Raw genomic sequence first — 21,493 nt, 5'->3', positions numbered from 1 at the left:
TGCTTGTTGGTCTGTCAACATAAACTGTTTGTTTGGTATGATTTGAGAAGATTTTCAGAAACTTCTTTAGGTCATGGAACTGTAAGAGGGAAAACCCAATCTTACGTGCGAGTAAGTAATACCATTCAGGGAATTGTTTTGGTATAGTTCTATTGTAGTTGCTTTGTTTGTATCTTTGTGTGTGGCTGAATGAATGGATTAGTGTCCATTATACTGTTCCTGGTCAAGAGCATGGAATATAAAACTCAGGCTTGCAAATGTACCAGTAGCTGTTGTCATCCAGGGCCAGTGAATTGGGAAGGTCATGTGATTAAAGGAATGAGGTCCGTCAGTCTGAGTGCAACACTGCTTGCTCAATGTCCCGAGTCCAGAACACACAAAAGATCATCCAGAGCTCCAGGATGTGGACCGCAGTTAATGACTTTATTTCTCAGGCACAGTGGAGCATAAGGGAAAGTTTTTCTGTGCAGGAAGATAGAGTTGGGGGGCGGGGGCGGGGAAGGCAGGTCCCAGATTGTGGAACGAACTCACAGGGATCAAGGACTATCATAAACGTCTCCACCTTCTGATCCCAGTTCAACACATACTTCTTTTACCTTCCCTTCTTATATATGTGCATATTGCTATGTTTTTAACAAAGGTTTCATTTGTATGCTTAACAAAAAGGTAATAATAATTGGAGAGATACCAATCTCCTAGAACTGGAAGGGACCTCGAAAGGTCCATTGAGTCCAGCCCCCTGCCTTCACTAGCAGGACCAATTTTTGCCCCAGATCCCTAAGTGGCCTCCTCAAGGATTGAACTCACAACCCTGGGTTTAGCAGGCCAATGCTCAAACCACTGAGCTATCCCTCCCCCAAAACACAACACTGCATACATGTATTTCCCCTGGGGAGAGGATGACGAATGAACCGCATGTGAAATATGCTAGGTGTGTTGCTTGATGCATTACTGGAAGGTGCTCAGGTACTATCACTGAGGAGGGTGGTATAAGTACCTGTATAAAATAGAATAACTTCATCCATGTGGGGGAGTGAAAAAATCTCTCTTTTTAGCCAGCCAGTTGGCTCAAAAGCAATGTTGACTGACTTTGGAGGGATGATACAAAGTGGAGTTGAGGATGGAGGCCAAGATTTTCAAAAGTGATACATGATTTTAATGCCCCAATATATGGATGCCCAACTGAGATGTCAGATTTTCAGAGGATGGATGTTTAGCACTGGATGAAAATTGGGCCACTTTAAAGTATATGTAGAGTTATGCACCAAAATCACTGGTCACTTCATAAAATCTTGGCAGCTGTGAAGGAAAAATAGGGGAACATAGTGACTAACAGATTCTTGGTACCTGGCATCTTTACAAAGACATCTGCATCAGGGAGGGAGTAAAGTTTGCATAGGGTTCTATTTATAAGCTGTGGATATGAAAGAGAATTAATAGATGGAGGGGATTCCTAATAACCCTGTATCTACAGAAATATCTTCTAAAAATTTCCCAGGCTCCTGCTGTTTTGTTTTTCCCAAGGTACTTTTGCTTTTTCTCCAATAGGCTAATGGGTATTTGGGGGCAGATGTTAGAAAATTGGGTGGTGGTTTTTTTTGTTTTAATTGCACTTACAACTTTACGGGTAAACTTGAGCCTTAATTAAAAACTTGTCAAAGTTTTGTTCTTCTTCTAACTGATGAATAAGAAGTCTCACCAAGCTTTTCCTAATTTTTTCTTCATAACTAAAAGTAAAATTATATAGATATAATTTGAAAAGCATACTGTGCCCCATACAGTCAAATTAGCATCTGGTATTTTAGATTAGCTATATATGAGAAGTTTTTGTTACATTTCAGTAGCACTTCTGTTGTATTTCAGGAAGATGTAGAGACGGGAGTCCACCTCGATCCTGCAATCAAGGAAGTTCAGTACAATCCCACTTACGACACCATGTTTGCACCAGAGGTAAGAATTTTTTTTATTAAAACCAGAAATGTTAGTCTTCCAAATTAATTGCCATTCCACTGAGAAAAGTATGTGGCTTAAAAGGAATGTCATATTAAAGTTGTTCTAATGTGAAATTCAGACATTGCAATGCCTATCCTCTTCAAATATAAATATATAGAGTTCCTCAAGTTCTCCCTAGATTCAGGGATGCCTCCAGCTTCTGGACTTTAAAGTAAAGATAAGAACTTGGGTGAACTGTGGAAGACACCATATAACACAAACAGGTACCCTGAGGATGTCACGTACATTTGTAATATAACTTTTTAAACTATTTTAAAGCTATTTTAAGAGAAGAATTGTAAGAGCTCTTCTCTACCGAACTATAGAGGAGGGATCAGCAACCTTTGGCCTGCGGCCCGCCAGGGTGAGCACCCTGGCAGGCCGGGCCGGTTTGTTTACCTGCAGCATCCGCAGGTTCAGCCAATCACGGCTCCCACTGGCCACGGTTCGCTGCTCCAGGCCAATGGGGGCTGCGGGAAGCGGCAGCCAGCACATTCCTCGGCCTGTGCCGCTTCCCGCAGCCACCATTGGCCTGGAGCAGCAAACTGCGGCCAATGGGAGCCGTGATTGGCTGAACCTGCGGATGCTGCAGGTAAACAAACCGGCCCGGCCTGCTCGGGTCCTAACCCTGGTGGGCCGCATGCCAAAGGTTGCCAATCCCTGCTATAGAGTATATAGAGTAGGAAAGGTAGAAATCAAATAATGTGGAGCATTGTGCTGTTAAGAAGCCAGTACAGGAGATTACCTGGCTGAACATCCTGAAGTGTCCTGTCTTCAGTTCTTTTGATGTCAACTCATAATGTTAATCAGTGAGCAGTTGCCAGAAGTTGTAATTATAGACAGAATGGCGCTTTAGGCATCTAACAAGAATTTTAGAAAGACCGGAAATGTAAAATGGAATATCACAGTGAAAATTAATCATTCATTGTTAACTTCTGTCTCGTGATGAGACTAAGAGCATTATAGGGAAGTAAACTGAGAACCAGTACAGTTCTTTACACAGCATGTTGTCGACTTGGGGAATCCACTGCCACAGGGGATCAAGCCTAAGGGGCTGATCCTGGGCTGCATTCAGCATGCGTAAATCCTGTTGAGTACATTTGGTGCTGCATATGTGAAACACATCTCTGAATCTGATCAGGATGTAGCCATCATATTTTTTTCTTCTTCAAAGGACAGGATAATTTTATGACTAGTAATAGTCAAGATAAGGGTAAGCAAATCTTATGCTTCAGTGTTTAAAATCTCATTGCCAAGGTTTAGGAAAGAAATTTTTTTATCTTCCTATGTAATTATTATGGAATTGGCTGGTGAGTTATGAATGTTTTGTTTTTTCTTTTCACTGAAGAATCAGGTGTTAGGTATTGCTGGAGACAATATAACATGCAAACTGGATTCATGGCCTGATCTGGTATGGGCAAGCAAGTACAGAATCAGAAATGGTTCTGTTGATCCGTACTTGAATTCTGCACTAAAGGCTTTTATTGGCATATGACTGGAAATTGAGTATACAAAAAAAACCTAATGGATTAAATGATTCTCTCTCCTTTTGAAATTCATAAGAAAAAAATGAGGAAAAAATAGGTTTTAAGATGGGAGAGAATAGGAAACTTTTTTCAAGGAAGAGGAGGCTTGGTTAATTCTATTATCTGCACTCTAAAATGTGTCAAATTATTACATTTAAAAACAATTTAATCTTGAGATTGGTATTCAGCACAGGAAAACACCTTGGGGAATAAGCAACATGTATAAAAGGTAATATACTTAGCTTTAATACATGCAGCTGTCATAGTCTTGAAATCCCAGCTGCTCAGAGCCAGCAGTTATTTTTTTTTGCAAAGCTTGAGCCAATTTTGGTATGTATGGCCAATAAGTAGTACAGTTTTTGAGTTCTCCAAGGTAAAATGAAGCAGAATCAAAAAGGGTTTATCAACTGTTTTGAGGCAAGAATATACAGCCTCTGTAAGATATGATAGTTTAGTGTCTTAAACGTTACAACCATAGAGTTTCTAGTTTAATCGACTAATAACATAGTAAACCTTACTTGTGGTGGTCAATTTTACATTAAAAAATACTTGAGAGATTGCTTTGGTAAATACAGATAAAATATTCAGTTTCTAATTTCTCCTTGGGAATTGGGGAGGAGTGAATAACATGGGAAGAGAACATCCATGTGCTGTGAGCATGACATGACATGTTACAGTATTGGGAGACAGCTCTGCACTATTTCAGTACTGGTGCTCTTGCCATGTATGGGGAATACTTAATCTGTACTCAGATGTAAGTATCTAATGAGCCTTACCTGTGCTTCATTCTGTTTGCCCAGTCCAGAATGGGCTTGTTTATTGGCCACAACACTCCTGGATGGAATGTCAGACCTGCTCGAGTGTGTGATGATAGTGTGTGATAAACACATGTACTATTATGCAAACATTCATGTGTCATTGTTTATCAATGCTGGTAGTTATTTTTACTCTGACAGTGTGGCTAAATTCTCCTCCTTTGTGCTCCACACAATGGTGCTCAACTCTAATATTCTGTTCTCCATATTTTGAGAGAGCCCATTGACTTGCATGGAAATCCATTCAGATAGGGCAGAATATACAAGTCAAGATCTGCCATGCAGGTCTAAAGAAACTTCTGCTCTTGCATTTCAGCTCTTCGATCCCAACTCATCACTTTGCTGTAACTATACACTATATCCAGTTCTGTAAACTCTCCTATGCAACTCTCTGTGAACTATGTGGATACTTCACTTAACCAATATACAAATATGAAATTGTACAGTACTGCACTTTCTTTAGAAAACAAGTGTTCATCTGTGTATGAATTGTCTATATTCTGTAGTTGTGCAGCTGATCCTGCTGATATATTATCACATTTTTTCTTTGAGTGATAAAGATTTTACAAGGTAATTTCCATATTGGTACAAGAGTTCTCTAGGGCTTGACTTTCAAAAAGGATAATACTATGTGGTTTTAGGTTCCCCTTCCCCCTTTCCTGTTTTCTTCTGTATGTTTGCATTATTTACCTATTTAATGGGAGGTTTTACGCATGGAGTAATTTTTTTTATTATTGAATTGTCCTTGCCAACAGTGCTGTGGGCAAGAAGCTCCACCAAGAAAATTATTTAATGCATAAAGAAACTCCTATTCTAATTGGTGTATAATATAATGTACAAATATTATTATGACATATTCAGTTACAGTAGCCATAAAGGGAAAGTTAAGCTAAAGCCACTATATACTGCCCTTCTTGAAAGTCACACAGTTCGTGCCCTATAGAATGTTATAGATGATTACAAAATACTTAGCAAGAAACTACTTCCTTCTAAAATAGTGTACAACCTTTTAAATACTTTTAATTTTGTTGATGCAGTTTGGTCCAGAAAACCCGTTTAGGACTCAGCAGATGGCTGCACCTAGGAATATGCTTTCTGGATATGCAGAACCAACACACATCAATGATTTCATGTTTGAACAACAGAGAAGAACATTTGCAACTTATGGTAAGACGTACAACTCCTTATATTTAACCCTTGAGGCTGATCTCTGTCTTACACTGTCACGTATGTGTAACAGACTTACAAAATAATATTAAATGAGAATCTACACAGTTATAGGTCATGGCATTTATTTTGGAAATGTTATTCAGTTATTCCCTCTGAAATGTTAATAATATTCAAGACCTCCTACTGAACCACTTTAATTAAACCCTCCATTAGTTGTGGTTATGTAGAAGATAGAAATTACAATTTCACATTTTAACAAATTGACAAAAAATTGTGACAGAACCTACCCACAATAGGCTTATGATTCTAGCACAATGTAGCTATCTGAAAGTTAAAAAAGCTACTTACCATAGCAACTGGTTCTTCATGATGGTTGCATATATGGATCCACACTTCCCACCCACCTTCCCCACTTCTTCAGTATTTTGTTCATGATTTCTGAATTAATGGAAGGAAATGGACGGGTGGTTGGTGCCAACACCCTTTTTAAAAGTTTTCTGTCTCAGCAGTGTGAGGGTGTATGGACTCAGAGGATGCTTGCTAGAAGCTTTGAGCTCTTGTTAAAGGCACTCATCTCCTTATGCATGTAGATCCATATGGGCAATTGCCATAGTAACCAGTTAATTCATCTCAAAGACCTTTTTTTAGCTTTCAAAAGCTACATTGTGAAAAGGCATAAAGCTCGTTTTGCTCTTGTTCTTCAGATTGAAACAGTGCCATAGAAAATGTACAGTATGTAAAAGCAAGTGGATTTCTGAGCTTTTTCAGGTACAAAGAATGTACTGTGTATTTAAATTAAATTTTAACAAGTTTTCTTGTACATTTCAGCATACAAGGCTTTTATTTTTTCAGTTAACATTTGTTTATAATGTATCAGGTTTTAAAATACAAAGTTTAATTTGGTATGCTTCTGGCGATGTCAACACTAGAGAGCTTCTAGTGGCGCTCCTGTAGCGATGCAGCTGTACTGCTCTGAGATCTCTTGTGTAGCTGCTTTATGCTGATGGGAGAGAGCTCTCCTGTCGACATAAGTAATCAACCCCACAGCGAGCAGCGGTAACTGTGTCGGCGGGAGAAGCTCTTCCACCGACGTAATGCTGTGCACAGTAGTGCTTATGCTGGTGTAACTTATGTTGCGCGGGGGGGTGGAGTATTCACACCCCAAACAACGTAAGTATTGTCAACGTAAGTGGTACTATAGACATGGCCTCTTTCTGCTGAATTATGAGAGTTTGAAGAGCATAAGTTATCCACCAGGTAGGTTCTGAAATTTCCACACAAATTATTTAATAACATATAATACTCAGTCCACCGCTGTTTTAAAAGACCTGCGTATGCAGATTGCTTTATAAATTAAACTGTGTTATGAAGGCCATGATCCTGCAATTGATTGCATGGCACAACAGTCTGCCCACATGCTGAGCCCCAGGGACTTCACTGGGGTACTGTGGCCATGCAGCAATCTTCTTGTGTCCTATCAGTTGCAGGACTGGGACATCAAGGTTTAAATTATGAAAACTAGAGTCAGTGTGAGCCATGTTTACCCAGCAAATCGTGAGGATAAAGTATCAAATTTTAAGTAATTCTTTCAAATGTCATAACTTACCATTTAATGTGTATACACCTCTACCTCGATATAATGCTGTCTGCGGGAGCCAAAACATCTTACCGCATTATAGGTGAAACCGCGTTATATCAAACTTGCTTTGATCCACCAGAGTGCGCAGCCCCGCCCCCCCGGGAGTGCTGCTTTACCGCGTTATATCCAACTTCGTGTTATATCGGGCCGCGTTATATCGAAGTAGAGGTGTATCTTCAAATTTTCTTTTTCAGTTTCCTCTTTGGTTTGTTGTTGCTTGTTTCCATATGCACCAGCTACCATTAGTACTATTTTATAAGTGCGAAACTCATTGGGTATGTCTACACCTGCAGCACCGAGTCTGAGCCCATGTTAGCTGACTCAGGCTCGCGGGGCTTGGGCTGCGGGGCTATAAAACAGCAGTGTAGACATTCTCTCTTGCAGAGACTCAGAGCCCAGGCTCCAGTCCACGCCCAAACGTCTATACTGCAGTTTTATAGTCCCGCAGCCCAAGTGCTGCAAGCCCAAGTGAGCTGACCTGGGACAGCTGTGGCCTTGCTATAGGTCTTGTATTGCAGTGTAGACATACCTATTTTTATGAGTAACAGAAACTAGTGGCAACCTTGTCCATAGGATCTTTGTATTGGTCTGAGGTTGGTTCCAGAAGCGGAGCAGCAAAAAAGCTGTGCTAGACTCAGTAAATCAGAAGAACCGGCACAGAAGCATTAGACGGTTCAGTTAGGAGGGGCAGTAAATGAGAATCGTGATGTCTCAGCATATCAGCAAGTTTGTTATGAATTACTTGAAAACATCCCAGAATTCATGAAATATGTTGCTAGAGTCTCATTGTACTATTGTCCATAGAAAACTTTATCTTGAAATATTGCCTTTCAGTTTGGGGACGGGAAGATAAAAATTTCTCATGGTAAATTGGATTAGTAGCAGAGCAGAAGTGTGTAGCTGTCTCTCTATAAATCTAGGTGGGAAGCAATATTGCTGACTGATTCAGCATACTGGAAGAATCTGTAAAGTAACCCTGCTTCAAAGTTGCAGGTTTCAGAGGCCTCCTACCTCAGCTGTTAGGGCCCATTTTGTTCAGTTGGCATTTGTTTAACCAGTGACTTGTCTCTAGAAATGCAAATTAAGTGTGTTTTAAGATAGAAGGCCTTGTAGGTGAAATAGTTTTGTAAAAGGAAGCAAAGGGAATTGGTGAAGGATTTATGTGCCTTCCATTTAATCTATTTACTATACTTTGAATTACAATCTTGTTTTATGTGTGATTCTTTAAAATTTAATGCTCAGTCAGCTAAAACCTTGTTTATTATATTGCTTGGCAAACAAAATAAGTAGTTTTGTGGCTCAAAATATTTTCATTCTACTTTTTCTTAAGATAAGTACTTATCTTCCTGTAAGCAATATTCTTTCTGTCCCCATTCTTGGAAGGGACAGGGGCATACTTCTTATACCAGGGGTGGGCAAACTACGGCCTGCGGGCGACATCCAGCCCACCAGCCGATTGAATGCAGCCATCGAACTCCCGCTGGGGAGCAGGGTCTGGGGCTTGCCCCGCTCCCACGCTCCAGCCGGGGATCGGGGTTGGGGGCTGCTCCGCGCATGCATGCTGCAGCTCCCAGAAGCAATGGAATGTCCCTCCTTCAGCTCCCACGTTTAGACGCTGCCAGGGGGCTCTGTGCGCTGCCCCGTCTGCAGGTGCTGCCCCCACAGCTCCCATTGGCCGCAGTTCCCGGATAGGAGCAAGAGGGGGGACATTCTGCTGCTTCCGGGAGCTGCTTGAGGTAAGTGCTGCCCAGAGCCTGCACCCCCAGCCCTGATCCCACTCCCGCCCTCCGAACCCCTCAGTCTCAGCCCGGAGCATCCTCCTGCATCCCAAACCCCTCATCCCCAGCCCCACCCCAGAGCCCTCACCTCCCCCCTCACACTCCAACGCGCTGCCCCAGCCTAGATCCCCTCCCACACTCTGAACTCCTCATTTCTGGCCCCACCCCTGAGCCAGCACCTCCAGCCAGAGCCCTCACCCACTCCTGATCCGCAACCTCAATTTTGTGAGCATTCATGGCCTGCCATTCAATTTCCCTACCCAGATGTGGCCCTCAGGCCAAAAAGTTTGCCCACCCCTGCCTTATATGCTGGCAATATGTAAATTCCCCATACTAACCAGTATGTAGGTGTAGGCCCACTTCATCAATCATCTTCCCGACATTTTCACCTTGCCCTCATATCCATCCTGGCAAGGCTTTCTCCACTAGCTTGATATTACAGTGAATATGACTTATTCGATGTAGCTTCTTGTTGTTTCAGAGAGCCAGGTCTAAGTGGCTAGTTATTAGACATCTGAATCACTTATTTTCATAAATATAGTTTGATGCCTAAATTTTCAGAAGTGACTGGTGATCTTGGGTGCCTCAGATTTTTGGTTGGACAACTTGAGTTGCCTTAAAGGGGCTTGTTTTTCAGAAAGTGTTGTGCATATAACATCTGAAGGACAAGCAAGACTTTTACATACATTCGCTAAGCACTGTTGCTCAGATCCAGCACCAAGCAGGAGTAAGATTTGGCTAACAATTTTTACAGGGCCCAAGAGTATTAGAAAGTGAGTGTTTTCTATCAGCGTGTGCACATAACACTTATTAGAAGTATATTATCCTTGCATTCAAGTGTCACTGTCAAGGGACAGTTCACTTTGGCAGGTCTTTCAATTGCCTACTCTGTTGGGGTTGTTTAAAATTTCAGTATATGCATCCTTGGCGTTTCATTCTGCAAGAGTGAAGTAATCTACTATGAGTGCATCTTTAAAGAGATTTATTTACCTGTAATTGTTCTGTTATGTGCATTAGGCTTGTTTGTGCTTATTTACCCCCAACTTTTTTCAGATATAAGGTGGAGTGGAGTTGTGCCTTTCCAATCAATGTCAACATATAATCTTGATGTCTCTAATTTTAATTGCAACTGAAGGAAAAATGAGTCAGGGCAGGTCATGTAAATGCCTAGCATGCTAACGCAGTAGGAGAAAAGGACGCTTTCTGTTCCCATTATAAAGTAGAAAAGCTTTTCTATAAGAAAAGATACTGGACCAATGTCAAACTTGCTTGTAAGTAGGCATGGCTCCCACTGAAGCCTGAATTTGACTCAGTTGCTCCATTCAGTGGCTTGCTGTCCCTCTTTCCCACTACTGAGCAAATGAGTCCCAGAGATGGTGTTAATACAGCTCAAGGACAAAGAAACCACTGCATTGATTTTTGACATGTATCCAAAGTAGAATCTCTGCTTTAATAACAGAAACCGTATAGCTGAGAGGAGCCCATTAGATGACAGGCTCAGTAACAGCAGGCCGTTGTCCTGTAAATCTAATTGGCAATGTCTGTTCAGCTTGATTGTGTTGAACACATGATAGTATAACATTTAGATAATCTGTGTAACAACTTGAAATAATTTTTACTAAGTTATTACACAGGCATGATGGACCTTCATATTTTATCACAAAGGGATTTATTTATATTTCACTTTCCTGTATTATGCATGTAGACCACCTGGAGGTATAGAGTGCTCTGTAGGGTCAGATCAGAGTTAAAGTACCAAAGCACAAGTCTTGATTCCAAAAGCAGATCTGCTGTTTTGCTCTGCTCTTCTGCTCACTCTTTGAGACATTTCAAGAACAATTGACTCTTTCAGCATTTAAAAAAAAAAAAGGGTGGGTGAGCGGGCAGACTGGGAGTGTTGCTGTTCCAGTGCACTTTCCCCAAGAGAAGGGGGGAATAATTGTGCTGGTGCAGGGATATCCATGGAGAGATTTTTCTAGTGTCATGGTTCTCTCTGTGTGGATCTGCAAAATGTCAAGTCATGTGACAGTGCTGCGTGGTGGTGTTTGCTCTAGCATTTATCTGGGGATTTTGTTGGTCATCTTCACTTTCTTGATTTAATTATCTGAATTCTGAGGTCTTATTTGGGTCTTCAAAGGACACTGTCCCATTCAAATATTTAATTAAAATTCATTATATGTCCACAAGGGTGCACTCTCTCTCAAAAAAATGGCATTAGTGATGGTAAATATTCTGTGCGCCTATTCCATAAAAACTAGATGTAATTATTTATCTTTACTATAACATTAAAGGTTGTGCCATCTACTTGTGTTCTTCCCACCACATTCCCAGTTATTTAATGCAATATGTATTATCATGCTGCATTTCTTGGATGTGTGCTGTGTATCCGTGCAGAATGGTACAAATTTAAAAATTAATATGTTGCTGTAACAGTTCAGTTTTAGGACTGTTCCTGAGGTTAGCACTCAGTACTTTAGCACATGGCCGAGTTCAATAACTTGACCAGTGACTGCTTCAACTTGTAAGAGGTTTGAGTGCTCTGGAAGCAACATGCTCAGACTATAGTGGGAAGCGAGCACCAGGCAATGCTCTGCAGTAAATCCAGTAGCTAGGCTGGGAGAAAAGTTGATGGACTTCAAAGCATATCTCATTCAGTCCTTCTTGGCTTAGGAAGATATCTTAAATATAGGGCTTTGAGGAAGATATATTGGGGCATAGGTCCTCTGAGAACCAAGAAGAGAATCGGTCACTGAGAACATATGCAGAGCAAAAATTTCAGCTGCTAACTGGTATTTTTGCTTTTATTATAGGTTATGCATTAGATCCCTCTCTAGATACTCAGGACGTTGCTACTAAATACATTGGTTCTGTAGAAGAAGCTGAAAAAAATCAAGGTAAGTAATGTCAAACAGGATATAAAACAAAATGGTTTTAATGGCACTCTGTTCTGTTGTGTTTCAGTTTTATAGAAAACAAATAATAGGCTATTGTGAGATGCTAGGAAATATTAACAAAGGTTTTCGATGATGTGTCAAGAGAGATGCTCCTTAGACCAGAAGTCTAGGATGAAATGTTGTGTGTTTTGTTTTTTTTTATAAACTCAATAAGGAACTGTAGTTTCCCTTCCATGGTCAGGCTAAGAATAGTTTTGGCGGGGAGAGGGGTGTTTCTCATTGTTTTGTTTTTTTTGTTTTTTTCTGGAATGTGAACCTTTTTAATAGTCATCTGATTTTTTTTCTAACATAAGAGTTCAGATTATGATTTGACATTAGAATAGAACATTTTCATATACAAATGAACTTAACAGGTATGTATTTTTGGAGTTCAATTGAGCTGTAGTGTCATCCTTATTCCATCATGCTTTGTGCTAAAATTGTACTTTTCCTGCATTGCAATAGCTGCATAAACTAGGTTAATCAGCTGTATCATACTACTCAGTGATAGAGGGTAAGCTGATAAATGATGTATACAGCAGTTTGTCTTAACACTTCTGTTTGCAATTTTGTGTTGTCAATAGTTAGCAAAAGGGAGCTGTTCTCCCCACACCCCCAAAAAGAAAGAGGTAGCCCAGTGGCAAGATTTTCATCCAGAGGCAGAAGGGCCTGTAATTACTACTTTGATGTAACATATTTAATGTTTTTAGTCCTAGTAAAGTTGTTTCTTTACATTTGAAGTTTATGCTCATGTAAGCACCTTCTCACTAGTAACATCTTCCCCCATATAGCGTGAGATTTGATCCTATGTTTAATTAATACATACTGCTGTACCGTGTTCATGACGTTATTTTCAAATAACGTTTTTAAAAGGCTTTAATTTCACTTTCTCCTTTAAAAGTGAAGCTGAGGATTTTAGAGCTCCTTTCGCAGCAATTCCATTAGGGGGAGAGGCAGTCAAGATAAAAGTCGTATTTAAAATTAAAACTTAACCTGTTACTAATAACATCTGTAGTTAATTTAAAGTTTTTAAAAACTCTATTTTTATTTATAAGGTGTACTGTTTGTTTGCTTTGACAGTATGCTGGCTCTTTCCCTTCTGTTTATAGGAAGCGTCGCTTTCTGATTCATATGCAGCAAATGTTTAGGATTTCTGAGTGTACACATTATTTTAAAAATCACAAATATATATCATCCTATGAAGTTTTGCACAACTAATGCATTATCTAAACTTTAATATCTAAAACTCACTGTCACTTTGATTTCCTTCACTGTTTTTCTTAATGCTTGTATATTGCAATGATGAAATTCTGAAAACACAAACTTTACTTTGTAAATGTAAAGAGCTTAGCACTCCCAGTAGGTTAGTGAATGTGTGCAGCTCAGTGTGAGACTTGAAAGATGCTTGGGATGAAGTGGGGAAGGGAGAGTGGGCAGATGACTGGGGATTCTAATTATTTCTCCAGTGAGTGATCTCGAAAAAAAAATCTGGTGGTGGAGTAGGGAAGCTTAGTTTTCAGGGAAGTCAAGATGTCTGGACAGAGTGCAAAGTGTGAAACAATTAAAAATGCCTAGTCACTGTGTTCATATGGCTGCAAAAGAGTAATGATAAATATATTTTGTGGACTTCACATGTATTTTGACTCATGCATGATTAAGTAACTTATAACAACCAACCATCCATCCATACCTAGAATCTTACAGCCTACTCATCTGCTTATGAATGTAGCTAATTTAATCCAAAGTAACGAGAAGATAAGTGAAGCAGCATTGTGATCCTGAAGACCTCTTCCCTTCTGATATTACTTGGTGTTTCTATACTGAAAATACAGTGATTTGTGTTTTTGACATTAAATGTTGCATAAACGTCAGTGTGTATAGTGTTATGTTTCTTCCTGCAGGTTTAACAGTATTTGAAACAGGACAAAAGAAAATAGAAAAAAGGAAGAAATTCAAGGAGAATGATGCATCTAATATTGATGGCTTCTTGGGACCATGGGCAAAATATGTGGATGAGAAAGAAGTAGCAAAGCCCTCAGAAGTGAGTGTTTTTTTTAAAAGTGTATTGGGTAGGAATTTAGCAACACCGTGGCATACCATGGCAGGGACCTAGGTATGGAAGAAATCCGACTTCACCAGTATACGCCAGTGGAGACCAAAAGCACTGTGGCAATGATACATTTGAAGATAGTGCTTTAAGTGCTGTATGTTTGAAAATTTGGACAGTGGCTTTAGAAGAGATTTTGTATTTATTTTGTTGGCCTGCAGGTAGCTGCTGTATGATATCAGAAGCATCTAGTTAAAAAGAATAGTCAAGAAATACTCTTTAGTAGGAAAAAAGACAAGGCTTGCCTCTCTTCAATCATTGACACTTAGGGCTTGTCTACACATACAGTGCTGCAGTGGCGGAGGCACACCGCGGCTGGTGAAGACGCTCTATGCCGATGGGAGAGAGCGCTCCCATCAGCATAATAAAGCTATCTCCATGAAAGGAGGTGGCTATGTTGGGGAAGCTCTCCCACTGACACAGCACTGTCCACACCAGCGCTTATGTCAGTGTAACTTATATCACTCAGGGTGGTTTATTCACACCCCTGAGTGACATAAATTATGCTGATATAAGCTGTAGTGTAAAGAGAGCCTTTGCTATAGCCTATAAGCATGAGTAGAATGCATTGTTTTTAAATTCTTTCTAGAGTTTGTATAACTTTCTAAGCTGCTCTGGCTTTGGTTAAAATTTTACTTTTTGTAATTGGCTTTTTTCCTATGTGGAAAATATTTCTAATATTCGTATTTAACAAGTACATTCATTTTAATAAATAAAAAATGTTTCAGTTTTGACTTTTTGTCTTCAGCTTCAGGGTGACTTTTTAAAAGTCAAGACCATATTTTGTTTTTTTAGGAAGAGCAGAAAGAGTTGGATGAAATAACAGCAAAGAGGCAGAAGAAAGGCAAACACGAAGATGATAAACCTGGCGAGGAGAAGACTATCTTACATGGTAATGCCATTTTAGTCTGCTTTAATTTCTGCTACATTCATCATCAAGGATAATATCATGTGACTTCATGTCAGCTATACCGCTGACTCACTCTGGTAGCTATACCATGTGAATCTCATTAGCTCCAATATAGAACTATAAAAGGAGTTAGATTCTCCCGTAGGCTGTATCTACACTATAGACTTCTGAAGATGTGTGATATCTGACCAATGTATCTGTGCTGACAGAAGCTCCTAGTGTGGATGCAGATATATCAGCAAATTTGCATTTGTACAAGTATAGACTGTTTCTTTCATGGGGGGGAGGGGAGAGTTTTACCGGAACCAAGCACAGTTGTGCTGGTATAACTGCATCCATGATAGGACCTATTCTGTACGGGTAAAGCATCCCTAGTATAGACAAAGTCATGACCAAGCTCAACTGAAATTTTTTAAATTAACAGAAAAGGAAACTTCAGTAAGGGGGCAAATTTGAAGTAGTGCCAATTTGTATTGCTCAGAGTAGTGTGGCAATGTCACCTGTTTGTATATTGATTTGAAAAACGCTGGCAGTCACCTTGAAATTGCCATTCGCTATTTTACAAAATGAAATCTTTAGGGTTTTGGGTTCTGCCCCATTGCAGATCTAGTACTTCACTAACCAACTGGTGCAAGTTCAGTTTTATGCCTTGATCTTGTATCTGCAAGTAATACTTTGGATTACAGTTCATGCTGTAATAGATTATATATTAAACATTAGACAGTCACTTAAATTTTGTTGTTAGTCTATTTTATACCAATTTTCTTGCTGTCATGTTGTGAATAATTGTTTAGCCAAGTAGAGTTGCTGCATATTTAAAGTTTGCATTATTACATAAGAATAATTACTTAGGGCCTCATCCCAAAGCCCTAAGCAGGCAAAATACCCAATCATTTCAATGACAGTTTTGCATGCATATGTCATGTGAATCCCATTAGCTCCAATATAGAACTATAAAAGGAGTTAGATTCTCCCATAGGCTGTCTCTACACTATAGACTTTTGAAGAGGTATGATATCTGACCAACGTATATGTGCTGACAGAAGCTCCTAGTGTGGATGCAGATAGGGCCTTCATTAATACAATTAGAGAGTAACTTGTAAACTGGGAATCTTCCTTCATTGATGCTAATTCCTACTAACAGGAAAATACATAATTGGAAATTCTTTTCTCATAGTCATATAATAGGAAAAGGAAAGAGCTGTATCACTTATATTTATGACTTACTGTATTTTTCATGACCCTGGTATGTCAATAGCATAACACTTACTCAACAAAGTGAATAATACAGAACAAATAGACGTGATATTTTGTATCTAGTGATTTTTCCTCTGTTTTCCCAGAGGAAGTTTCAGCAGGGAATAAATGTTAGGACTGCTTGTTCTGTACTTTTCAGTTGTAAATGATGGATCTCTGGGGGGGAAAAAAAAAAACAAGCTTATGACCAGAAAGTCGTCAGTGCTTCTGTTCTCTAACTGTGTATCTTTTATTAAATTATTGATAACTTATTCCCATGCAAAAAGACTTCACCTAGAGTTTAAGGTAGAATGGATCTAAAATAGTCAGACATAATACCCTTAAGGAACACTTTATTGTTCTCAAAATACGAACTTCATGGAAATTCCAAATTAACTTTCCATTGTATTAAATTACCTAAAATATTCAGTAATATGCAAGTAGACAGTTAAGGTCACTCAAACAACTTAATGTTGCCTCAAAAATGCTCCCATGAGACAATCTAGAAATTAAAAGATACTTATCTTTCCGTCGCACAGGTTCATCTCCTTAGTAGCTAATGTCAAAGTGCTGGGTATTCTCTGAAACATCACTGCCTAAATGACAGTTTCTTACTTAGATGACTTGCTCCCTCTGTGTTTTCAGTCGTATCTGATTGGTGGTGGTGGTGGTGGTTTTAGGGGTGCGGTGGACTAGCTTTACTGCTGTTAGCCGGGCTGACCAACAGTTCTGTGAGGGGGAATTAGATCTTTATCTGACCTGTTAACAATTCAGTTGATGCACTATATTCCATACACAGGGCTAGTTGGAAATATAAGTTGTCCTCAATTATTTCTGTGCAGCCCCACTGAAGGCAATAGGATTGCTCAGGGGTAAGGGACTGACTTCAACTCCTGTTGAAACAACCCCATTGATTTCAAAAGTGTTGGATTGAGCCATAAGTGAGAGCCCCGTTTGGTCTATGGAATCTTTATCACTGTTGGCGATAAACAAGCCATGGCAAAAAAAAAGCTTAATGTTCAGAACGCAAACAGTTTCCAGCATTAGCAATCAGAAAAACTTGACTTTTTATTTGTAAACTGGGCACGTTTAATATCAAATGGCTGGGACACAATAAATATAGAAATCCAAAGAGCAATTTTTGGTTACTTTTTCAGAGCAGGACTGCTGTCTTATATTTAATTCTTAATCTTAATTGTATGTGATGGTTGGAACTTCCCAAGTCTGTAACCTTTGAAACTACAGGTTCCCTGCAATTCATAGTACTTTGGGGTTTATTTGGTTTTTTTTTTTTTTTTTAGTCAAAGAAATGTATGACTACCAGGGAAGATCCTATCTTCATGTTCCTCAAGATGTTGGCGTTAATCTCCGTTCTACAGTGCCCCCTGAGAAATGCTATCTCCCAAAGAAACAGCTCCATGTATGGTCTGGACATACAAAGGTAGGGAACATTGTTTTGCAAATGAGGTTTTTCTTTTTTCATAATGTAAATTTTTGTCTTAGCTTTTGAGATCCTTATTTATGAAATAACGGACCCAAGCTCACTCAAGACAAATTTTCTGGAGTTTCCAAAATTGTGCATAAACAAATTGGGTATTGGCATACTCAGATGTGTATTCATTCATTTACCAGTTTCCATGCATAGTTGCAGGTTTTGCACATATGTAGTGAAATCCTGATCCCCCGGAAGTCAATAGCAAAACTCCCACTGGCTTCAGTGGGACTAGGATTTCATCCATACACTAGTTCATAAACAAATTATGTTTAATTCTGGAGGATCATGAAAATTTTGCCCTTATTGTGAAAATTTGTAACAATTCCCAATCAAAAACGGTTTCATGGTACTAACAGTAACATCACAAGATTTCCCACAATGTAGTTGTTGACTAGTTTCTCATGCAGAAGTCCTCCTTCACCAACGCTATGTTTACACTACCACTTATGTCAGTATAACTTGTGTCGCTCAGGGATGTGAATAAGCCACCCCCTGAGTGACAAAAATTACACTGACCTAAGCACTGATGTGGAAGGTGTGGGGAGTCCCTCAAAGAGAGGGAGGGTATCACCCAGGGAGCTTGTGGGAGGGATGCAGGGAGCCCCTTGTGTGTGCCGTGAGCTCGGCCTACAGAAGCTATGAAGTGTGCAACCCTCTAGTTATTTAGACTTCATGTATGAATGCACAAAGTCAGTGACATTAAATATCAGTAACAGAAGGATTTCCCTACTTTGCCAGGAGCTCTTAGAGATAAAGTCCTGGGTAAAAGCCAGCTCACTTAGGCTCGATCCAGAGAAACCTGAGATGAAGCTGGGAGGAGGAGGAGAAACATTTTAAAGAGCTATTTAACTGCTCCTTGAATTCTGGTTTATTTTTTTACAATCATCGGAGTGGCTTGAAATCTCAGGTTCTTACTAGACTGTTCTCCAGGCACCCAAATGAGAATGGTCAGCAACGATTTCACTTCTAGCTGGCCAGGATATTGCGCCTGTCCATCCCTTCTAGATACAGCTTTTATTCTGGTTAAAATGTGTTTATTACCAAATGGTTGGTCTAGAACTAGCCTTGAAGACCATTTAGCAGACTGGATCTGCTTGCCTTTTCGGTAGTATAGACTGCGGATGTGGCACGCTGTTCTGACCTGTAAATTGGTTGCCGATGTCTTTTCTGGGTGAAATTCAGAGTGTTGGTTTCAGTCTAAATAAAGCTTAAAATGTCTGGACCTTAACCCTGGTCTACACTACAGTGTTAGGTCGATGCAAGGCAGCTTATGTTGACCTAACTCTGTAAGCGTCTATGCTGAAATGTAACTCACCTTCTACGCTGACTTAACTCCACCTCCGCGAGAGAGACCGTGCTTAGGTTGATGTAGTTAGGTCAACACAGTGTCAGTGTAGAAACTGCGTTGCTTAGATGGACTTTCAGGAGCTATCCCACAGTGCCCCACATTGACAGTTAAATTGGTCCACGTGCTCCTGGTGAGGACGCGCACCACCGACAAGGCGCATAGTGTGGACATGCGAAAGCAGTTTAATTACTGTGATGGCTGTATGTTGACGTGATTTTGTACTGTAGCCATAGCCTCTGAAAATTAAGGGTGCCTCTGCCATGTGTAGTAGGACAACTGCACTCTGAAGGAGCCCCTTTAGTTAGCTGTTACTAGACAGAAGCTGTTGAATCAGAGGCCGGTATTTTTCAGAGTTGGGCCCTCACCACTGCAATTTGATTTTGCCAATAATGCATCTGAGCCCAAGTTGGATTAAGTTTATGATAAAATTCAAGGCACTTTCCTTACCCAGAGCTTTCAACTCAAGGCAGACTCTGGAGACTCCTAATGTTTAATCCCTAGGCATTTAATCTACTGGCTGCTATCCACTGTTTTGGATCTCATCCAGTAAAATGAGCCAGCTTTAGCACAAGGTATGTGTTCCTCATTCATGCATGGTCATTAGTACTATCCTAATCATGTTAAATGTGCTTAAACATGTCAATAGCCTAACACTATGCTAACTGTGTTGAATATCTGCAATAAGAAGAAAATATTATCAAGGCCTGGTATATTCTGTGATCAGCTGGGCCTGAATTCTGGGGCTGTGTTCTTAGAATCTCTAGCATTTTGGTGCAGCAGGCTGGAAATTATGCTATAGAATCATTTACACTTGAAAAATGAACAGTGCAAATGAATGATCTATGAAAATGAAGATACAGGTAGCGCAGTAGCCCCTGTGTGTTTTGATACTTTCTCTACATAGATACCACCATTTCAGTATTTAATATGCCAAACTTTTTATACTGATCGTGCATAACTGAGCTTTTGCAGGAGGGCAGGGAAAGAGCAAGCTAGATATTGTGGCAGCTAGGGATATTTGGGATATTTGGGGCTTTGGCCCTGAGAGGGAGAAGCACATGAGCTGTGCCTTTCTGCTGAAAGGGGCAGCACTGAAATGTTGACATCTCAGTGGGGTGGTAAAGATTAACATTGTAATGATTTGGGCAGTTTCTGCCTCCTTTTGGAACTGTTGTGTCTGGCTTTTGGCATAATTCTGAACTTGAGAAATCTTGGCTGAAAATCGTGACCCCATGGAAGTCGGTACCCAAACTCCCTTTTGACATCAGTCGGGCTAGGATTTTCATTCCTTGTGGGTTTTTCTCAAGTTCATTTATGGTAGCAGTAGTGGGAGAGCTTATATAGACCAACTGCAGAAGTTCTTGCCACCAAGTCTGCTAATCCTGTTTAGTGAAGATAGTTGGAAGGTAAAAATGCCGGCATTCTGTCTACACTAGCACTTCCACCATTACTGCTCCCTGTAGAGCTGCACTATTAGAGTCCTATTCAGTAGTTAATCTTTTTTTGAGGAAATCTTTTTTTCACCCCACTATGTTCCATGCACTGATTTCCGTGGTACCTCTTAAAATCCCCTGCACATTTTTTTATAACATTGAATAACCCTAATACTCAAGAAAAGATAGGTTTGTCTCATATATTGTGTGTAGTCTGAGTGGAACTGTTGCTTACTCATCAGAAAACTGCACATGCAGATGGTTCATATAAGAACAATTACCTGTGTTTACATGTGCAAATTTTACTGGGAAAAGTTTGCCAATACAACTTAACTGCTATGAAAATATGGTTTTGTATCTATCAACTTAGTGCCTCTTTTGTTTGTTGAGCACTAAGCAGGCTTGGGAGGCTGTCTAAATAAACACACTTGAAAACTATCTGAATCAGTGTTTCCGACACTTACTTCTCCCATTCTGAGTTCAAGGTTTAGTTTCCTTGTATTCGTGATCTTTCAAACTTCATACGTAGCATAGCATGTTTATGAATTCCCTTGCTCTGTTTAGGTATGTGTAATAGAATAAGCTTTTTGTAGGAAACTAACATCAAGGAATCAGGATGCTGTAAAGTAAAATGATGTAAAGTATTGTCTGTCTGAAAGTCTTTTGGATTTTTTTCCCACATACATATCTGTTGGTTTTATAGTAACCTCTTTAAAAATCTGATTGTAGCCCACTGGGATTGCTCACCTGAGTAAAGTTACAAATGACCTTTAGTGTTTGCAGGGTCCAGGGCCTGTGTGGTTGAAGTTGTTGTCATGCAGGAGGCCTGAGTTTGAAGTGACCCCAGAGAGGCCCCAGTTAGTGGTCACAGGATTGTAGTATAAAGAGGATTGTAATCACGATTGTGCAGAACTGGGTGTATTATGAAGAGGTCAGATTGGCAGGGGGGAGAGCTCTGTGTTCTTTTGTCAGAGCTAACGTTCCAAACCCACAATTTGTATTTCTTTGCCAAGGGCTGCCATGGTAATGGTGTAGGTGGGTGTCAGTGTGGGAGGGGAAGGGAGCATGCATACAACTGTTGCAGTGACTCAAGATTGCCCCCTGGTGATTC

General features: G+C 40.0%; 1 protein-coding gene across 3 annotated transcripts in view; it reads left to right on the top strand.

The window, feature by feature from the left end:
- Positions 1-21,493, top strand: part of CDC40 (cell division cycle 40) — a 55,243-nt gene that overhangs the window by 14,317 nt on the left and 19,433 nt on the right. For 2 of the 3 annotated variants that reach the window (XM_039528343.1, XM_039528341.1), the window contains exons 2-7: positions 1,864-1,950; positions 5,371-5,500; positions 11,731-11,814; positions 13,755-13,894; positions 14,756-14,852; positions 17,408-17,547. In XM_039528343.1, coding sequence (XP_039384277.1) covers positions 1,936-1,950; positions 5,371-5,500; positions 11,731-11,814; positions 13,755-13,894; positions 14,756-14,852; positions 17,408-17,547 — 606 coding nt within the window. In that variant the 5' untranslated portion in view covers positions 1,864-1,935. Of the gene's footprint in view, positions 1-1,844; positions 1,951-5,370; positions 5,501-11,730; positions 11,815-13,754; positions 13,895-14,755; positions 14,853-17,407; positions 17,548-21,493 lie in introns of all 3 variants that reach the window. The other variant, XM_039528340.1, reaches the window with a different exon arrangement.

Source organism: Mauremys reevesii, linkage group 3, assembly GCF_016161935.1.
Source record: "Mauremys reevesii isolate NIE-2019 linkage group 3, ASM1616193v1, whole genome shotgun sequence".
In the NCBI taxonomy this organism is placed as follows: domain Eukaryota; kingdom Metazoa; phylum Chordata; order Testudines; family Geoemydidae; genus Mauremys; species Mauremys reevesii.
Note: the sequence above shows the minus strand (reverse complement) of the source record. Positions and strands in the feature narration are given on the sequence as shown.